We start from the raw sequence: 16,164 nt of genomic DNA, 5'->3' as shown, positions 1-16,164 counted from the left end.
GTTTACCGCTTCTCTTGACGCCTTACACATCAGAGCATGCCCCAATCAGCTTTTCTAGGTCAATACGAGCTTTCCGCTTGGCGGTGGTAATGTTTTCCAATCATGCCACATTAAGGGGGACAAAGACGGCGAGCTCCAAGCATCTCGGCGACCACTCCGCGACCACCCCGAATCAGGCGATGTCACGGACAACATTGTAAAATATCATGCTTCGAAAAAGAATAACAGTGCGACAGCTCGCCTGCGCTGACTATCCCACAATTAGTGATCCCATTCTAGTTTTGCTTTTCGAATCTTCAAAGAGTACATAATAGCTTCCCTACTGCCCAAAGAAAGGTTCGGTACCTTCATCGCCTCCCTCAAAAGACCGTCCAAACCTCAATTCTTCAACATTCCACTTCGCGCCCATATTCCAGTCCCTTGGCGCACCTACACCATGGGCGACATCCACTCTCCGCCAAAGCCCCTCAACCTTGTGGTTGTGGGCGGCGTGGCTGGCGGTATGTCGTTCGCAGCCAGAGCGCGCCGTCTCTCCGAATTAGCCAATATCACCATCTTCGAGAAGGGGCCATTCGTCGGCTACGCAAATTGCGGTATCCCCTATGCGCTGGGTGGCATCATTCCGAAGGACGAAGCTCTCATTCTACAGACCCCAGATTCGGTTAATGCGCGCTACAATGTTCACATTCGGCATAATACAGAAGTCGTCAATATTGACAGGCAGAAGAAGACGGTGGAGTATAGGACTGGGGAAGAAGTCAAGAGCATGGAGTATGACAAGTTGATCCTGGCGCAGGGCGCTGAACCGTTTCGACCGCCCATGAAGGGCGCGGATGCACCGAATGTTTTCACCCTGCAGACCATCCCGGACATGACCGCCGTCAAGCAGTACATGTTTTCGCACGGCAGCAAATCCGTTGCGATCATTGGAGGCGGCTTTATCGGCCTCGAAGCCGCAGAGTCACTCGTCGCGCTCGGCATGCAAGTTTCCATTGTGGAGTATCTACCACACGTCTTCCCTCCCGTAGACCAGGACATCGCAGAACCACTCCACACCGAGATACGCAAGAACAACGTGTCTCTGCACCTCAACGCGCGCATCCAAGAGATCGCAGCCCCAGAAAGCGAAGGACAACCGAGCCACATCGTCCTCGAATCCGGCGAAAAGGTCCCAGGAGACGTCATCCTCCTCGTCGTCGGTGTGCGTCCTCGAGTAAAGCTCGCAGAAGCCGCTGGCCTCGCCACAAACCGCTTTGGCATCGTCACAAACGCACAGATGCAGTCCTCAGATCCGAACATCTACGCCGTGGGCGACATGGCATGCACCACCAACATGATCACGCACACACCGCAAAACCTCGCCCTCGCCGGCCCAGCAAACCGCCAGGGCCGTCTCGCCGCCGACCACATCTTCGGCAGGGCCGTCGCCTACAGAGGCAACGTCGGGACCTCCATGTGCAAGATCTTCGACGTGAACGTCGGCCTCGTCGGCCCCTCGCTCTTCAGTCTGAAGACCCAGGGCATCCCAGCCGAGTACGTCACAGTGCACCCCCCGAACCACGCGGGCTACTACCCCGGCGCCAACCCACTGACGCTCAAGCTCGCCTTCTCCCCGGCAGACGGCAAGATCCTCGGCGCGCAGATCCTCGGCAAGGACGGCGTCGACAAGCGTATTGACGTCCTCGCTACTTGTATCACGGCCGGTATGACGGTCTACGACCTCGAGCATCTCGAACTCGCATACGCGCCGCCGTTCGGCTCCGCGAAAGACCCCGTCAACATGGCCGGCTTCGTCGCGTCCAATGTCCTGCGCAAGGACACGGAGATCGTTCACGCTGAGCAGCTGACTGCGGAGACGCTGGAAGAGTACCAGGTCGTCGATGTACGCGGCCCCGGGGAGTACGCTAAAGGCCACATGAAGAACGCGAAGTTGATCCCACTGAACGAGCTGAGGGGACGGCTCGGCGAGGTCGAGAAGAGTAGGAAGGTGTTGGTGTATTGCTTCGTGGGGTATCGGGGGTATTTGGCTTATAGGATTTTCAAGCAGGCGGGGTATGAGGTTGTGAATTTGGATGGGGGGTTTAAGAGTGTGAGTCAGGGGGCGTTTAAGGCGCTGACGGAGTGAGGTTGGGATAGGCAAGTGGAGTTGGGAGAGGGCTTGTCTTCCCTTGGGTGGGCATCGGGATTGACGCAGAGCAATTGGTGTGGGTGGTAATGTGTTTTCTTTCTTTCTTTCTGTGTGTTATAGCTTTGAGCGCAATTCCATCACATTATCTCTTTTCCTGCTCCGTTCGGAGAGGGGATGAAGGTTCCCGGGATGCTCCAGCCCATATCGCATAGCTGGGGCTCGAAGGGAATTGCATCCGCGCAAGTCAAGGCAAGGCTCACTGTCATGTACTGTATAGGGCATCCCAAGATGCTTCAGGTATGTACGTCACGTAGAAGAGAAGCGTTCCAATCATCGCAATTCAGCATTGCTTTACGGTACCCAGAAGACCTCCGGAGTCCTATCACCATCCACCCAGCAAAGAAAATCCGACCAGGTATACACCTCCGTCAAGGCCCTCAGGCCCCAATCATCCGTCCAACCAACCCAGTCCAGCCCAGTCCAGTCCAGTCCGACCCAGCCCAAACCCCCCTCGAGAAAAGAAATTTCAAATACAAAGCAGGCAGCAGGCAGTAGGCAGCAATAGCAGCAAAGAAATTAACAGCATACCTTAGAAGCGAAAGCAACGGCGATCGAGAAAAGAGCCCTCCCAGCTGACGGTCCAACCCCACTCAACGGCCCAAGGGTCCGCACCAGCGGCACGGATACGGCGCATTGTGCGCCCCGCAGTAGCCGTACTCGTTGTAGCCCCCCGGGTACGCGTAGCCGATCGGGACGCCCAGCTCGGGAGCCTGGGACGCCGGGCGCGGGAGGTGAGGTCCATATCCGTGGACATGTCCAGCGTAGAGGGTGACAGGCTGAGCGCTCGCGGGGCGGAGCGGGCCGTGGCGTAGGACTTGCTGATGGTGGTTCCTGGACTGGTTAGCGGAGTGTCTCTCTTGAAGGAGGGGAGAGGAGATAGCAGGGGTGGGATGTGCTGCTTTAGCGTACATGACCGTGCCGACCATCGTGCCCCAGGCGATGATCGCGCTCTCGAAGTCGTCAGCCTGCATGTCCCTCGTGCGCAGGTCGAAGGCATTGGAGGCCTCTTGGTGGGCGGTGCGGAGGTTGAGGAGGTGGGAGACGGCTTCGCGGCGGCGGGCTTCGGAGACTTCGGCGGCGCGTTCGAGGCGGGCGGTGCGCTCCTTGTACTCGGTGATGATGTTGTCTTGCTCTTCCGCTTTCTGCATGAGCTCCTTGAGCAGCTCGGACTGCTGCTCTTGAAGCTGCTTCAGCTGCGCCAGCTGCGCAGCGAAGGAGGAAGTGGAGCTGGCGGTGTGTTGGATTGGTCCTGGCATTTTGAAGAGCTTCTATAGTCCCGGGTTAGTTGAGCATGCGATAATTGGGAAAGAGTGACGCGTTTACCTTGAGCGGAAATGCCTTGAGGTGGGAGAGAAAAGGAGCGTTGGAGGGAGGGAGCGGCGCTTTATACCTGCTGGGCAGATTTGCGGTGAGGTTGCGGACTATTCCTGATTTGGATTGGTGAGGCCGCGAAACGGTGAATGAAGAGGAACGTGACTTTCATCGGGGAAAGAGTGGGTGAAAGAAGGTAATTTCTTCATCGCGAAAGAGCGAATGAAGAGGGACGTGATTTTCTCGATGAAAGATAAGATGAGGAGGAACATGATTTCTTCATCAATGAGGCTCACCATCGTGCAGAGTTCTCCTTTCTTTTCCTGTGTGAATATGCTTGATGAAGTCTCACCGCGGATGGTGGGCTGACGTACCTGAGGATACCAGATACGTACCCTAAACACAGTTGGCCTTTTCGCTGTATTGATAGAACGCTTATGCACTAAAGGCCTTCAAGATATCAAATACGTACCCCAAATGTAATTGGTCTTTTTACTATATCCACGGAATGCATTAGGCACCGAAGGCCTCCATGATCCCAGATACATACCTTAAATCTAATTTCCTTTTTTACTACATCGACGTCACGCTTCACGCACCGAAGGCCTCCAAGATTTCTAATACGCACTCCAAATCCAATTTCCCTTCTTACCACATCGACCTCACACATTACGCACTAAAAGCCTCCAGCCCTCCACATACACACTCCAATCTCCACTGCGCCGTACATGAAACCCGACTCTGTAAACCCGGTCCCGAAGCCCTTCAGCAGATGGAGTACAAATCAACACTCTAAACCGCCCTGCTTCCTCTTTAGACAGCATATATCCTCCTCTCCCATGCCCGGAGAACTTCCCGAAGAACTTCCCGAATGAACTTAGAGAGCTTGGAGTTCCTCTGCATCTGCATGAGTACACATCCATCCCAATACGATCAGAGTATCGAAGATCCCCAGGAGGCCGGGTACGCATCCACCCCGCGCCGCTCCAAACCAAAGAACTACACATCCCCTCCTTCCAGCACAGTTTCTCACAACAGAGCCACGTCGTGAGACGCGCACAACTCAGCACCCTTGCCTTCCCTCGACTTCTTATCTTTGATGCCCTTCAGCATGCAGCCCAGAGTACTTTCCAGTTCTGTTGTAAGGCCGAGTAGCTTCTCGACTTCGTCGTTATCAAAATACGGATGGCCTGAAAATAGTAGCAACTGGTACTTGAAAGCCGCAGCTGCGGGCACGCACTGCTTCCGCTAGGCAGAGCTTGCTGAGCTGCGCGGCAATTGGCGTCTTTTGGCTTCGGCGCCTCTCTCTGCTTCTGGTAGGTATCCACTCTCCGCCTGATGTATTCAAGCCGCGGGTTCTTCTCGATCTTCTCTAGCCCCGCGATCTGGCGCTGCTGCTGCGTAGCGGTGTTCTTCTCATCTGTGAGTTTGAATTCCTGACGGCTGACCTCAGAGCGCAGGCGCAGGTCCGCGTTCGCCGCGAATACGTCGTCGTCGTATTCACACGGTTCCTTCGTGGGGGTGCATTGCTGGCAAGAAGATAAACCCGCGATTCGCCGGAAGACTCCCCTCCGTCGTCCACATAAATCGGCGGCTACACCACCGGCACGTATCGCATGTCGACGTAGCCGTCCGTCATACCCAGGAAGACGGGCGCGAAGCCGAAGCTGAGCAGCATTATGAGGCCCATGGCGACTTGGGCGGCGGGATGGTCGAAACTGACGACGGCGAGGTCGACGCCGGCACCTAGGAGGTGGCCTGCGTCAGCGAGGGAAGGCATGCTGGGTGGGGATGGAGGGGAGAGAAAGCGTGGGGCAGTCGGCGATGTTGGTTGCGCGGTTGAGCTGCGGTGCTGTGATGGTGTGTGCGGTTGGGATGAGCGAGCTCGGACAAATATACATTCGCTCCCAGCGCAAAGTCCAATCCACCCTCCGATACAAAAAGCCCGTCATCGAAGAGAACACTCCTTCCACCGTATAGAGAATTAGGTGCAACGCAGTTTCCATGCGTCGAAAGGCGAGAGGCGAGGTGTGGCGGTGCATCTCGCACCTTCGGTGAAAGTCGGCTCCGCACCTCAACCGGTGGGTTCCGCATGGCACCAAGACTCAGCCAGAAATCTAATCAAAGAGATGGATTAGCTTCCGCAAAGAACTTTGGGCTGGAGCATGTCGGTTCACTCTCTCTCAAAGCATACTGAAGCCCTCCCGTTACGGAGCGCACTTCAGACGACGTACCCAGGCATACAACCACGCATCTAAGAGTCTAACGCTCGCAGACTAAGTAAGAAACGGAATGTATTCGAACCCTCTGTCTACCATATTATCTAGTTCCATCTGCAAATTCAGCTTAGAGACCTTCGTAGAGTTTCCTGACACCTCGACTTCAAACTGACACATCGTACAATCCAATCTAACCTCCTCCCAGTCAAGTTCGCTCAGGGCTTAACACAGACATCCGCAACCCCGAGCCCCGTAGAATCCCGATCATCCATTGCGCGAGGATCCCTCTTCCCCATTCTCTTGGATATCCGGCCCCCATTCTCGATGTACCACCGCTCCTCCCTCGTGAGGGGCCGCAATACCCACTGTTCCTGAGCCTCAGCATTCCAGACAATCCCACCGGCTTCTTCATCCTCGCCGCCGGAATTAGCTACATCCGCACCTTCTTCCTGTCCATGACCTCCCCTCTCCGCCATCCACCCCTGCATTATCCTCTCCATATCCGGATGCCACGGCGGACTCCTGCTCCACTGCACCACCTCCTCGAAACCCCTGCCGAGCAAGTCCGCCCTTTGCCAAGCTCTCTCCTCATCCCTCCTATACCTAAGCTCCCTTTCTTCCTTCTCGTTCTCTGCCCGCGCTTTCGCGCTCTCAAGTAGGAACTTGAGATCCTGCCGCTCCGTGCGGGTGAGCCTGCACTGTGCTTCTCCTTCTCCAGCGTCGTCCTCCCTAGTATCCAGTAGCTCCGCCTGCCGAAACGCTGGAACCGCTTCGTCCCAGTACCTCTTTCCCCCGCACGCGCGCCCTTTCCAGTACAGACACCGCGCCTGCAGACCGTCGCTCTTGAGCTCTCGCGCGAGGTCGAGCGCGCCATCTGCGATCTTGCCCATCTTCGAATACTCCCGGTACACGGCAGTCTCGGACTTCCATGGGTTGTGCTCGAGCTCCCACGCCGCGCGCGCGAGGACCGCGCAGCGCATCAGCGCGACGCGTATGCGCAGGACTTTGATGCGGACTCGTAGACTCTTCTTGTGTTCTACAATCGGCGGGATGCCGTCGGCGGGAGGGGTGGAAGGGCGCAGTTCATCAGTGTTTACCGAGATTTCGTCGGGGTCGGGTGGCCGGCGTCGTGGCGACGCAGGGCCGAAAGTGAAACTCGACTCGGATGACGGAGATGGCGGCTGCAGGCAAGCGAGATACCTAGGGTGCGCTCGTAGAAACGGAGACATGGCGTATTCAAAGGCGGATACATGCGCGGGAAGATGGCTAGGGCCGCGATGTGAAGGCGAGCTATCTCTAGCGTCGTAAGACGGAGATCGACCGCCGGAGATATGTACTGCCTGCGGTTGTGGTGGCAATGATTCCGACCCCTGTAGGGACCTTCCATCGATTGATATCGTAGGAATTGGGTTGGTCGCATCTCGGGAGGCTCTCTCGGTTGCTGGGCGGGGGCTTGTGTCATCGGCCTCAGTCTGTAAAAGAGTGCCATTGAGCTCCATTCCATTCTCGCCAATCTCCAGCGCTTCCAGGTCTTCGGCACTCAGACGTATTCTTGCATCATTGTCCAACTCTTCATCGCCTGAGGCACCCCGCGCTCGCTGTTTATATGCCCGAATTTGCCCGTTCTTGTCTCGTCGGTGTTGTAGCCCGTGACCGTCCTGGTTTCTTTCCCATGGATGCTTCCTTTCCTCTGACAAAGTGTCTACCTTGAACTCGTGGTCAACCCTACGAACGCCATTACGATCGCGTACGAAACGTTCTGTCAGCTCACGTCGGAGTCGGTCTGGGTGCGGTGCGTCGGCACGGACAGAATCGATCCTGGTTTGAAGGCGCTCGTGGATCGAGGCGATATGAGGCGATAATGCGAGCTTTCGACGTATAGGCGGCGAATGTGAGCGACGCCTCGACTGCGACCATGACCCTCCTGCGTTGCTATCTTCTAGGACTGCCGGTAAAGATCGAGCATCCAGCCGTCGGGCGGTATCTTGCGCCGGCTCGGCCGAAGCTGAAGGAACTGGCGGCCTAGGACTGATGCGCTGTCTCGGGTTCGCTGCAGCTATCGGCGCGCGGGTGCCGGAATCAGAGACCGCATCTTGTCTATCAATGTCATCACTCTGGGAACGCCGGCGTCCCACTCTTTCGTCGTTGACCATGATGTGTACTCGTGCAGACAACGGTGGTTTGTGAGGGAGTAGCTGGTTTCAAGGTGCGCGTGGAAATTGCCCACCTCTCCTTTGTTCAATAGGCCTAATCTCGTGTCCTTTGTGAGCTATGCGGAACGTTTGGGGGATATGTCAACAAAGGGAACATAGTCGTGAGTCAAAGAAGAGATGAGAACAATGAAGATTGTGTTGCGAAACAAGGGCCAGAACCCTCCTGACCACTCATGCAAAATCGGCTCACAGCCAAGATATCGAATGGCATCCTCCTAACCTTCTGTATGCATCCATCTATTCTTTGCGAGCTCGGACGGCTTCTTGAGCCAGGCCCCAGGCTGCCTTATTTAGCCTTTGCCACCCATCGATGCGGCAGCGACAAACGCTTCGCTTTGGACGCATGGAGTCTGATCTGTGAGCTGGTGCGACGTCGCTTTGACTATAGAGCAGTTAGAGGGTGCAGCACTAAACACCAAGCCGCGGCTTACCTCAGCTCGACCCTCACAAAACTGGGCCAGAAGCCCTTCCGTGACAGTGCGACGTTCCTCGAAAGCCAGTCGGCGTCCCTGAAGCACTTCTAGCTCCTCTTCACACGATCGACGGAACTCTGTGGCTTTTGCGTGGAGCCGTTCGTCTCCGCGGACGTTGGCGAAAGCATCTCGGGCGTGTTGAAGCATCCTCAGCTGATAGTAGCAGACACCTCGCTGGTATTGAATTTGTGGCAGATAGCTATGCAGTTCAGCCAGCCGATCGCAAAGCTCAAGGGCTTCACTGCAGGCCGCTAGAGAGTCGTAAAGCCATTCAGGCCCGGCTTTCCGCATGATGCTGCTCTTGAGAAGGAGACCTTCGGCCCGGGCTCCAGTGGTAAGCGGTCCTCGCAATAGATGGTCGACCTCCCTGAGGGCGGTGCCATAGTCGCACTCGTTGGCGAACTGCTCCACTCGGCGGAAGCACATATTCGAGCATGGCGGAATTGCTGGCTGCCACGTGCTCTTGATCTGGGTCGGCTCTAGGATTGTCGCGCTGCCGGGGTATGGGCAGTCGTCAGGGTCATGAGCACCGTCTACACGGCCCGGCTCCTCGTACTGGTAGGACTCCGATTTGGTATGCAGGCGCTTGCGTGCCGTCCTCTCGTTCTCCAGCTCCGCCTGCGTGGCAATGCAGATATCCTGGAGTTCTCGAAGGCGAGCTGTTTGGGCCTCGAAAGCCGCCTTGTACTGGAGGGCGACTACTCGCCACGTATCTCGCTCCTCCTTCACGTTGCGGACGGCAGTCTCGATGTCGAACGTCAAGCTCAGTTCCGTGCATTCCGAATCAGCACTGGAGATGGACGGCATTGTAGAAATGCGTGGATTGATGCAGAGTTGTTGTTGTTGTGATGGTGGACTGGAGGGCAGTCTGGTGATGAATTCGTCATGCCATCTCGCCTGTTCATAGACGGCAGGCTCCGATGAGGGAGGCAGGCGCGGCCAGTGTATTATCGCCACCACAACAACCGGTTCATATATTGAAGCCTCCGTGCCTCGCTGGCTCGACGAACCGCCACAGGCCGGCTTCTTCAGCCGCCCTCTTGACCGAAGACACCTCGCTCAGATCGACCGGGCGATTGATGTCCTCGTAGCGCACTTTGGCCTTGGTCTCCCCGGATGCGGGCACGCCGCCCGGCTCCACCACGGCGTCGTCATCTCTCGCGCCCCGTCGCGGCTTCCCCACGTGAGCGCGGGGAAAGTACTGCTCCATGATGTGCACCATCATGTCCTTCGACACATTCTCGGCCAGCCACTTGACAATCTCGCGCCCCTCGTCTTCCTTGCCCGGCATGACCAAGTGCCTCACCAAGACGCCCTTCTTTGCGATGCCGTCTGCCGTGAAGCAGAGATCGCCGACCTGGGCATGCATGGCCTTGATGCTCTCCATGGCCGTCGCCGTGTAGTGGTCCGCCTTCAGCAGCCTCTTGCTGGTCTTATCGCTCCACACCTTGAAGTCGGGCAAGTATATGTCAATCAGCCCATCCAGCAGCTGTATGCTCTCGAGCGAGTCGAAGGATGACGTGTTGTAGACGATGGGCAGACGCAGACCCAGCTCGCGCGCGTGGAGGATGGCGAGCACCACCTGCGGGACGACGTGTTCGGGCGTGACGAGGTTGATATTGTGGCAGTGGCCGACTTCCTGCAGCTTCATGTACCACTCGCCGAGCTGCTCGGGCGTCAGGTCAAAGCCGTTGCGCTGGTGGGCGATATCGTGGTTCTGGCAGAAGACACAGCGCAGGTTGCAGCCCGAGAAGAATACGCTGCCGGACCCGTTGTGCCCTTGCAGGCACGGCTCTAGCCGCGCGAATCAGCACCTCTGCCCGAGTTTATCCAGTCGGTGCGCGATTGTCTTACCCTCTCCGAAATGCGGCGCAATGGTGTTGACTTTTACCGTCTCCGCCCCGATCAAGCACACGCCCGTCTTCTCATACCGGTTGACCCCACAGAGCCTGGGGCACAGATTGCACTCCCGCAGATGCGCATACGCCTCCGACCGCTTCTTCGCTGCGTCAATGGACGATATGAGATGGTACCGCGGGATGTAGTCGTCGAGCAGCCACGGAGGCGCCAGGTGAAGCTTGCGACGCGCGAGACTGGAAAGGCGGGGCCGAGGCCTGCAAGACGGCTGTCTCAAGGCGGATCGTATGTGGAGCGGGAGCGGCATGTCGCCGGCTTAATGGCACGCATCTAGGACAGGCGATAACGAATTGGTCGTGGTGGGCGTCTGGGCGTTTCGCTCGTCTTGAGTTATGACGCACGATCAGATCCGAGGTCCCGCTTGGCCTTATCGATAAGAGCTGACGTCAACGCCGTCTGTCTTCTACTACCTATACTCGCTCGGTGTGGAATTCTCCGGATAGAACGACGTGCGCAACAGCTACCCTAGAGGCCCTCGCGGGTGCGTACAATAGACAAGCCAATCTTACTTACTTATACGGCGAGCCCTTAGATCCGGAGAATTCCCTACCGCAAGAGACTCGTCAACGAACGCATAGTCCGTCGAAAGATCCCACTGGACAGCCGGTTGACGGTTCTACGAGCGGCCTCTTTGCCTCGACTCTGGGGGCAGTTCAATTTCTGTGGCTGCCTCGTCCCACACCATTGCATGTCAACCTCCGAGGGCCGCATCGTGAGAGTTACCATTCGATGCTACCCCTTTCGTGTTATATAATGGCTCGAAAGCTTCGACTCAAGCTATGCAGTATAAAGCTAGCGCAGGCACTGTCAGATGCAAAGAATACCCCACAAAGGGCACGGGAAAGCCGGACCACGTCGAGAATTCAGGCACTCCCGCCAGCTTGCGCCTCGAGTGACTCAGGCCTCTCTCATGGCATCGCCGATCGCTGTTACGAGCAATACTAGAGGGTGCTCACGGTGCACCGGGCCTGATATTGATCCAACACTCGATACATGAACTCATTAACTACCTCCAGCCTAGCAATTGACCGGTCGTCTTCGTGTGCTCTACCATGACATCTTAAGCGGGCAATTCTCTCTCTCAGCACTCACGAAAGCCACTTTGTGCACCCATCGCGTAGCACCAGCTCCTCCGGAAAGGAACACACGTTCGTCACGACCATGGCACAGTGCTGAAAACGGAAATGGCGCTATTTACCGGATTCCAGCTACAGGAGTATAAAGTCTCTCTCAGGCAGTTCATACACTCTCCACCTCAAAGCCCACGCATCTTTCTCCGCAGATCCCAAGACTTCAACATGCGCGCTCTTGCACTCTGTCCTCTCCTGTTCGGACTGCGTTCCCTCGCAGATACCCTCATCAGCAGAAACTTCCCTCACCTCATCATCCCTGTCAGCAGACTGGAGCCCGACCGTGTCTTCAACACCCAGGAGGAATTCGACATCGAGCGCGATGTACGTAAAGCCCCTCCACCCCCGCTCTTCATCCCCCCCTAACACCCCCAGGTCTGGACCGAAATGTCCTTCGATCCGCCAGTGAACGGCGCCACCTGGTGTGCCTTCCACTTCGAGCTCAGCCTCGACGCCCCGTGGTGGCTCTGGGGCTACGCACCCTACACCTTCAACATCTCCTCCATTACGCCCACGATGAACAAGGACACCGATACGTGGAACAACCGTCCCCAGCCTATTGAGCTGGTTGCTTCCATCGAGATATTTCCCGATGGCAATACGACCATGTATGGGGGCATTTTCGGATGCAAGAAGGGTGAGCCGGCGCAGTTCTTGCTGCAGCCGTCGGCTCCGGAGGCGAATTGGGGGATCAGGTGGTTTGAGCTGGATGCTCCCTTGAATGGGATTACGTATGATATGTATGTCTGATGTTCGGCCGGGGGTTTGGTGACGATGACCGGGATGAGATGAGAGCGAGAGGAAGTAGGGGACTTGTTTTTTTGCGTAGGCAGGTTGCGTTTCCGACGCTAGTATAAGAGACCGTCTTCGTATCTCAGCCGGAAATTCATGCACAAGACACAAAAGCAACATGAAGTCCTAATAACGAACTGTCTTCTCCATCCTTTCTTTCCAGTCGCGTGAACGCACCTGAATAAACAGCCATTCGTCCACGATATCAAGCTATTGCAGCGAAGCCTGTGAACAAGTCAGCCAATTCTCGGCATAGAATCTTCCAGGAGCGACTCCGCCGGACGGCATCGGTTGCAGATACACAGGGTGACTAATAACCTCAGCTCCCATTGCCTCGATAACGGCTTGGGCATCGGAAAGATGCAATGACGTATGCTGTGGTATGGTCGCCATATAGGTCTCTCCACAGATCGTAGGGCGATCTATTCCCAAACGGGAAACATTCGCTAGCGCGAAAATTGGCCAGGTCAGCAACAACGCGCATTTGTAATGCGCAAAGGAGCAACTGTAAGTATAAGAAGAAGCAGATGGTGAGTAGAAGAGAAGCATTCAATCTCAAGCCTCTTTTGCCTTGAACGAACTCAAGTCCAACAAACTCTTCTCACGTGACCCCACGCATACCCAAACCCACCACAATGCCAACCCACGCCGCCGTCGTGACCGTCGGCCTCAAGAAGCCCCTCGAGATCCGCCAAGTGCCCACCGTCAAGCCGACGGGCGATGAAGTCCGCGTGCGCGTCGAATGGACCGCTTCAACGCCGCTGGATCTGCACCAAAACGACGGCGGGCTGCTCGTCAAGCCTCCCCAGGTCCTTGGCGACGGAACGGCCGGTACGGTTGTGGAGGTCGGTCCGGACGTCAAGAGACTGAAAGTAGGGGATAAGGTGTTCGGCTTCACGTGGAGGAGCCAGCAGGAGAAGGCGCATCAGGAGTACTGCACGACGAACGAGTGGCTGTTCGCGAAGGTAAGTGCCCAAGCCTCCCCCTACCTAGTATCTCTTTTGCACTAGAACCATGCTGACCAGGTGATAGCTACCGGAGGGATTCACCTTGCCCGAGGCAGTCACGCTTCCCGACAACTTCGTCACCGTCTTCCACACCCTTACCACGGACCTAGGCATCGAGACGCCGTGGCCTAAGCCCGAAAATTACGTGCCGAAGGGCGCGAGCGCGCCTATTCTCATCTGGGGCGGCTCTTCGTCGGTCGGCCAGTATGCCATACAGATCCTGCGGTACTACGGATATACCAACATCCTCGCGACGGCGTCGAAGAGACACCATGCGAAGCTGCAGTCGCTCGGGGCGAAGTGCACGTTCGACTACAATGATCCTAATGCGGTGTCTTCGATCCTCGATGTCGGAACCTCGCTGTCTGCGGATGATGGTAAGGCTGGCATTCCACTGATTTTCGACTGCATCGGCAGCCAGGAAGGGAGCATCAAGCCGATTTCGAAGCTTGCGAAGCCCGGCGCCAGGGTCGCTGTCTTGCTGCCCGTGATAGTCAGGGACTCGAGCGAGACGCAGGATCCGGTTTATGAGATGGATGTGAGGAAAGCGGCGGATTGGGAGGAGGGTGTTGATGCGAGAGGAGTTAGGACGCATAATTACCTGGACGTGAGTACTCTCGGCTTCAAATTACAAAACGAGAAGGGGGCTAATTCGGGCTAGAACGAATTCTTCAAGTACCATCTCCAGCCAGATATTATGCATGCGATGCTGAAGGAGGGGATTGTTGAGCCGAATGCTCAGAGGATTGTTGAGGGGAGGACGTTGCTGGAGAGGGCGCAGGCGGCGATGAATGGGTTGAGGAGGAAGGAGGCTAGCGGTGAGCGGTTGGTCTGGAGGGTTTCTGACGCATAGCGGCATTAAAGATTGAGATCGCTCTGCCGCGCATATTTCGTTTCATTCATTGATGTTCGGTGGATTGTGTTGTCGGTCCGCAAGTTGATGGAGTGAGGGGTGAGGTGGGAAAAGCCATTAGTCCCAAAGTAGCCTAGTTTGGTCAGCACAAAATTGAACCACGACCTCCGTCTCCGTTACACCTCAGCTTCCATCTCGACCCTCTTTCTACATATCATCACTGCCGTCAAACCCGCCACGTCTGACGCATGTCAAGCTCCTGCAATATAGAGTGCCGCGTGGGTGGACCTCGCTTGTTCCTCGCCGAAAAGTTGCCGTCATCCGTTTCGCATGATTCCTGTAAACATGAAACCGCCCGCAGCCGGCCGAACGTTTCAATCCAGGTCTTCGGCGCTTCCATCGGATTAGACGACTCGCTTGTATGCCGCAAAGCAGCTAGCCGACTGCCTCCGACATGGCTTGCCGCTATCGTGGAAACGCCTCTCCAGAGCTCTAGCCTAGTCGTTCATCATGCGCGGTTCCTACTGCCTCGGACCTCGTTTTATTGGTGGTTTAATATCTGCAGGCATACGAGACAAGCTTCACGCATTGCCTGGCACCCTTGCGCTGGCAGACGCCCAATCCACCTTTGGATGTACAAGTCACGAAGCGATGTTGCGAGGCGGAACCCAGCGGGATTCCGTTTCGAACGTTTGATGACATGGCCCACCGAGGGGCAGTATGGGAAATGGCATGATTCGGTGGGAGCTATATAGGTATCCCGCTTTTCTTCTGTCCCACCGTCCACCATTTACCGACAATTCTTTTCATCAAGGCTTCTTGTCGTTCTTTGGTCTGAGACCTCCATTCGTTCTTCACATTCACTCTTTCCATTCGTCACTCTTTCAACCGAAGCTAGGCTTCCTTCACAGTCACTACTTTTGATATACCCATCTCAGATACCTTCAGCCACAATGAAGTCTTACACTGCAGCTATTGGCCTCGCCGCTTTCGTCTCCACCGTCGCCGGTCATGGCTACATCAAATCACCGACTGCTCGCTCGCCCGGTGATGCCATGCAGGCTGCTTGCGGCCAGCAGGTGTTCAACATGTTCAGCTCCGACATCAACGGAAACGTGCAGACCGCCCTCCAGATTGCCTCTTCCCAATCTGACTTCGACGCTGCCGCATGCGATATCTGGCTCTGCAAGGGCATGAAGTACGAGGACAACACGGCGAACGTCCAGAGCTACACCGCAGGGCAAGAGGTGCCCATTGTCGTCAATATCGCTGCTCCTCACACTGGAACCGCCAACGTCTCCATTGTGAAGGCCAGCACGGACACCATGGTCGGCTCTATACTTAAAAGCTGGACCGACTATGCCTCCACCGCTACAGGAGTTACCGAGGATGAGACCAACTTCTCCATCACCATGCCTACCGATCTCGGTGACGAGTGCGCCACTGCTGGAGACTGCGTCATCCAATGGTGGTGGGACGCCCGCAGCATCGATCAGACCTATGAGTCCTGCATTGACTTCACCATGGGCGGATCTGGCTCCGGCTCTGGCTCCGCTCCTGCTGCATCGTCCTCTGCCGCATCCACTTCTGCCCCTGCTGCCACTCCGTCCGCTTCCGCTACCGCCACGCCGACCGTCGCGCAGAATGTCCAGACCAGCACCGCTACTACCCCAACCGCTTCAGTCGCTACTTCTACCCCTTCCCAGGGCAGCGACTCCGGTTCCACTCTCCCCGAGAACTTCACCGTTAAGCAGTTCATCACCTGGCTCAAGGAGATGACGGGCACTTCGAACGCTCGTCGCGCCGCTCGTCGCCACGCCCGTGCCTTCCTTTAGGCTTCTTGCTTGACTTTCGTGTTGCTAGAACCTCGGCATAGTATTTCTATTTATCTGTAGATATATCTTTATTTCTGAATATACTCATCATTTCGTGTCTTACGAAGCATCATGATCATTCTTTGTTCTCCCTGATTCTCTTTGTTTTGTTTGTTTGTTGTAGCAAATACGCTCACAAGAGACAATCACTAAGAGGTGTTTAGATGAGAAGGCATGAGCGAAACTT

General features: G+C 56.1%; 10 protein-coding genes across 10 annotated transcripts; 5 read left to right on the top strand and 5 right to left on the bottom strand.

Moving 5' to 3' along the window:
• Nucleotides 1-502: 502 nt before the first annotated feature.
• Nucleotides 503-2,125, top strand: BU26DRAFT_441324 (FAD/NAD(P)-binding domain-containing protein; the record flags this gene model as incomplete). The annotated part of the gene is made up of 1 exon (XM_033824453.1): nucleotides 503-2,125. The coding sequence occupies one exon, from the start codon at nucleotides 503-505 to the stop codon at nucleotides 2,123-2,125; it is 1,623 nt and encodes a 540-aa protein (XP_033675935.1).
• Nucleotides 2,126-2,778: 653 nt separating this feature from the next.
• On the bottom strand, nucleotides 2,779-3,444 carry BU26DRAFT_441419 (uncharacterized protein; the record flags this gene model as incomplete). Its single annotated transcript, XM_033824456.1, has 2 exons — nucleotides 2,779-3,024; nucleotides 3,103-3,444. 2 exons carry the CDS (start codon nucleotides 3,442-3,444, stop codon nucleotides 2,779-2,781), a joined length of 588 nt encoding a protein of 195 aa, XP_033675934.1.
• A 1,084-nt stretch (nucleotides 3,445-4,528) lies between these two features.
• BU26DRAFT_572171 (uncharacterized protein) lies at nucleotides 4,529-5,279 on the bottom strand (the record flags this gene model as incomplete). Its single annotated transcript, XM_033834216.1, has 3 exons — nucleotides 4,529-4,689; nucleotides 4,740-5,028; nucleotides 5,103-5,279. The coding sequence occupies 3 exons, from the start codon at nucleotides 5,277-5,279 to the stop codon at nucleotides 4,529-4,531; spliced, it is 627 nt and encodes a 208-aa protein (XP_033675933.1).
• A 496-nt stretch (nucleotides 5,280-5,775) lies between these two features.
• On the bottom strand, nucleotides 5,776-8,044 carry BU26DRAFT_184555 (uncharacterized protein). Its single transcript, XM_033820434.1, has one exon. It carries the CDS (start codon nucleotides 7,869-7,871, stop codon nucleotides 5,934-5,936), a length of 1,938 nt encoding a protein of 645 aa, XP_033675932.1. The 5' UTR covers nucleotides 7,872-8,044; the 3' UTR covers nucleotides 5,776-5,933.
• Nucleotides 8,045-9,292, bottom strand: BU26DRAFT_184554 (uncharacterized protein). The gene is made up of 2 exons (XM_033820433.1): nucleotides 8,363-9,292; nucleotides 8,045-8,313 (listed from the first exon to the last, which is right to left on the bottom strand). The coding sequence occupies exons 1-2, from the start codon at nucleotides 9,209-9,211 to the stop codon at nucleotides 8,218-8,220; spliced, it is 945 nt and encodes a 314-aa protein (XP_033675931.1). The 5' UTR covers nucleotides 9,212-9,292; the 3' UTR covers nucleotides 8,045-8,217.
• Nucleotides 9,293-9,374: 82 nt separating this feature from the next.
• Nucleotides 9,375-10,568, bottom strand: BU26DRAFT_441549 (pyruvate formate lyase activating enzyme; the record flags this gene model as incomplete). Its single annotated transcript, XM_033824463.1, has 2 exons — nucleotides 9,375-10,198; nucleotides 10,259-10,568. 2 exons carry the CDS (start codon nucleotides 10,566-10,568, stop codon nucleotides 9,375-9,377), a joined length of 1,134 nt encoding a protein of 377 aa, XP_033675930.1.
• A 793-nt stretch (nucleotides 10,569-11,361) lies between these two features.
• On the top strand, nucleotides 11,362-12,262 carry BU26DRAFT_525484 (uncharacterized protein). The gene is made up of 2 exons (XM_033830516.1): nucleotides 11,362-11,775; nucleotides 11,827-12,262. The coding sequence occupies exons 1-2, from the start codon at nucleotides 11,620-11,622 to the stop codon at nucleotides 12,199-12,201; spliced, it is 531 nt and encodes a 176-aa protein (XP_033675929.1). The 5' UTR covers nucleotides 11,362-11,619; the 3' UTR covers nucleotides 12,202-12,262.
• Nucleotides 12,263-12,802: 540 nt separating this feature from the next.
• BU26DRAFT_525482 (GroES-like protein) lies at nucleotides 12,803-14,278 on the top strand. The gene is made up of 3 exons (XM_033830515.1): nucleotides 12,803-13,208; nucleotides 13,276-13,857; nucleotides 13,912-14,278. The coding sequence occupies exons 1-3, from the start codon at nucleotides 12,879-12,881 to the stop codon at nucleotides 14,101-14,103; spliced, it is 1,104 nt and encodes a 367-aa protein (XP_033675928.1). The 5' UTR covers nucleotides 12,803-12,878; the 3' UTR covers nucleotides 14,104-14,278.
• A 14-nt stretch (nucleotides 14,279-14,292) lies between these two features.
• On the top strand, nucleotides 14,293-14,957 carry BU26DRAFT_184524 (uncharacterized protein). The gene has a single exon (XM_033820432.1). It carries the CDS (start codon nucleotides 14,352-14,354, stop codon nucleotides 14,856-14,858), a length of 507 nt encoding a protein of 168 aa, XP_033675927.1. The 5' UTR covers nucleotides 14,293-14,351; the 3' UTR covers nucleotides 14,859-14,957.
• Nucleotides 14,958-15,056: 99 nt separating this feature from the next.
• BU26DRAFT_387143 (uncharacterized protein) lies at nucleotides 15,057-15,779 on the top strand (the record flags this gene model as incomplete). Its single annotated transcript, XM_033822655.1, has 1 exon — nucleotides 15,057-15,779. A coding segment is annotated over one exon (723 nt), but the record flags the coding sequence as incomplete, so codon positions are not given.
• Between the last annotated feature and the right edge of the window lie 385 nt (nucleotides 15,780-16,164).

The sequence above is a fragment of the Trematosphaeria pertusa genome (genome assembly GCF_010094035.1).
Source record: "Trematosphaeria pertusa strain CBS 122368 unplaced genomic scaffold BU26scaffold_26, whole genome shotgun sequence".
NCBI classification, from domain to species: domain Eukaryota; kingdom Fungi; phylum Ascomycota; class Dothideomycetes; order Pleosporales; family Trematosphaeriaceae; genus Trematosphaeria; species Trematosphaeria pertusa.
Note: the sequence above shows the minus strand (reverse complement) of the source record. Positions and strands in the feature narration are given on the sequence as shown.

Excerpts from the sequence above, each read along its gene's own strand:
- BU26DRAFT_184554 (XM_033820433.1), bottom strand. The coding sequence starts at position 9,211 with ATGCCGTCCATCTCCAGTGCTGATTCGGAATGCACGGAACTGAGCTTG. Across the intron at positions 8,314-8,362 it reads TTTGTGAGGGTCGAGCTGAG|TCAAAGCGACGTCGCACCAG; the intron begins GTAAGCCGCGGC and ends ACTGCTCTATAG.
- BU26DRAFT_184555 (XM_033820434.1), bottom strand. The coding sequence starts at position 7,871 with ATGGTCAACGACGAAAGAGTGGGACGCCGGCGTTCCCAGAGTGATGAC.
- BU26DRAFT_525482 (XM_033830515.1), top strand. The coding sequence starts at position 12,879 with ATGCCAACCCACGCCGCCGTCGTGACCGTCGGCCTCAAGAAGCCCCTC. Across the intron at positions 13,209-13,275 it reads ACGAGTGGCTGTTCGCGAAG|CTACCGGAGGGATTCACCTT; the intron begins GTAAGTGCCCAA and ends ACCAGGTGATAG. Across the intron at positions 13,858-13,911 it reads GGACGCATAATTACCTGGAC|AACGAATTCTTCAAGTACCA; the intron begins GTGAGTACTCTC and ends AATTCGGGCTAG.
- BU26DRAFT_525484 (XM_033830516.1), top strand. The coding sequence starts at position 11,620 with ATGCGCGCTCTTGCACTCTGTCCTCTCCTGTTCGGACTGCGTTCCCTC. Across the intron at positions 11,776-11,826 it reads AATTCGACATCGAGCGCGAT|GTCTGGACCGAAATGTCCTT; the intron begins GTACGTAAAGCC and ends TAACACCCCCAG.
- BU26DRAFT_184524 (XM_033820432.1), top strand. The coding sequence starts at position 14,352 with ATGTCAAGCTCCTGCAATATAGAGTGCCGCGTGGGTGGACCTCGCTTG.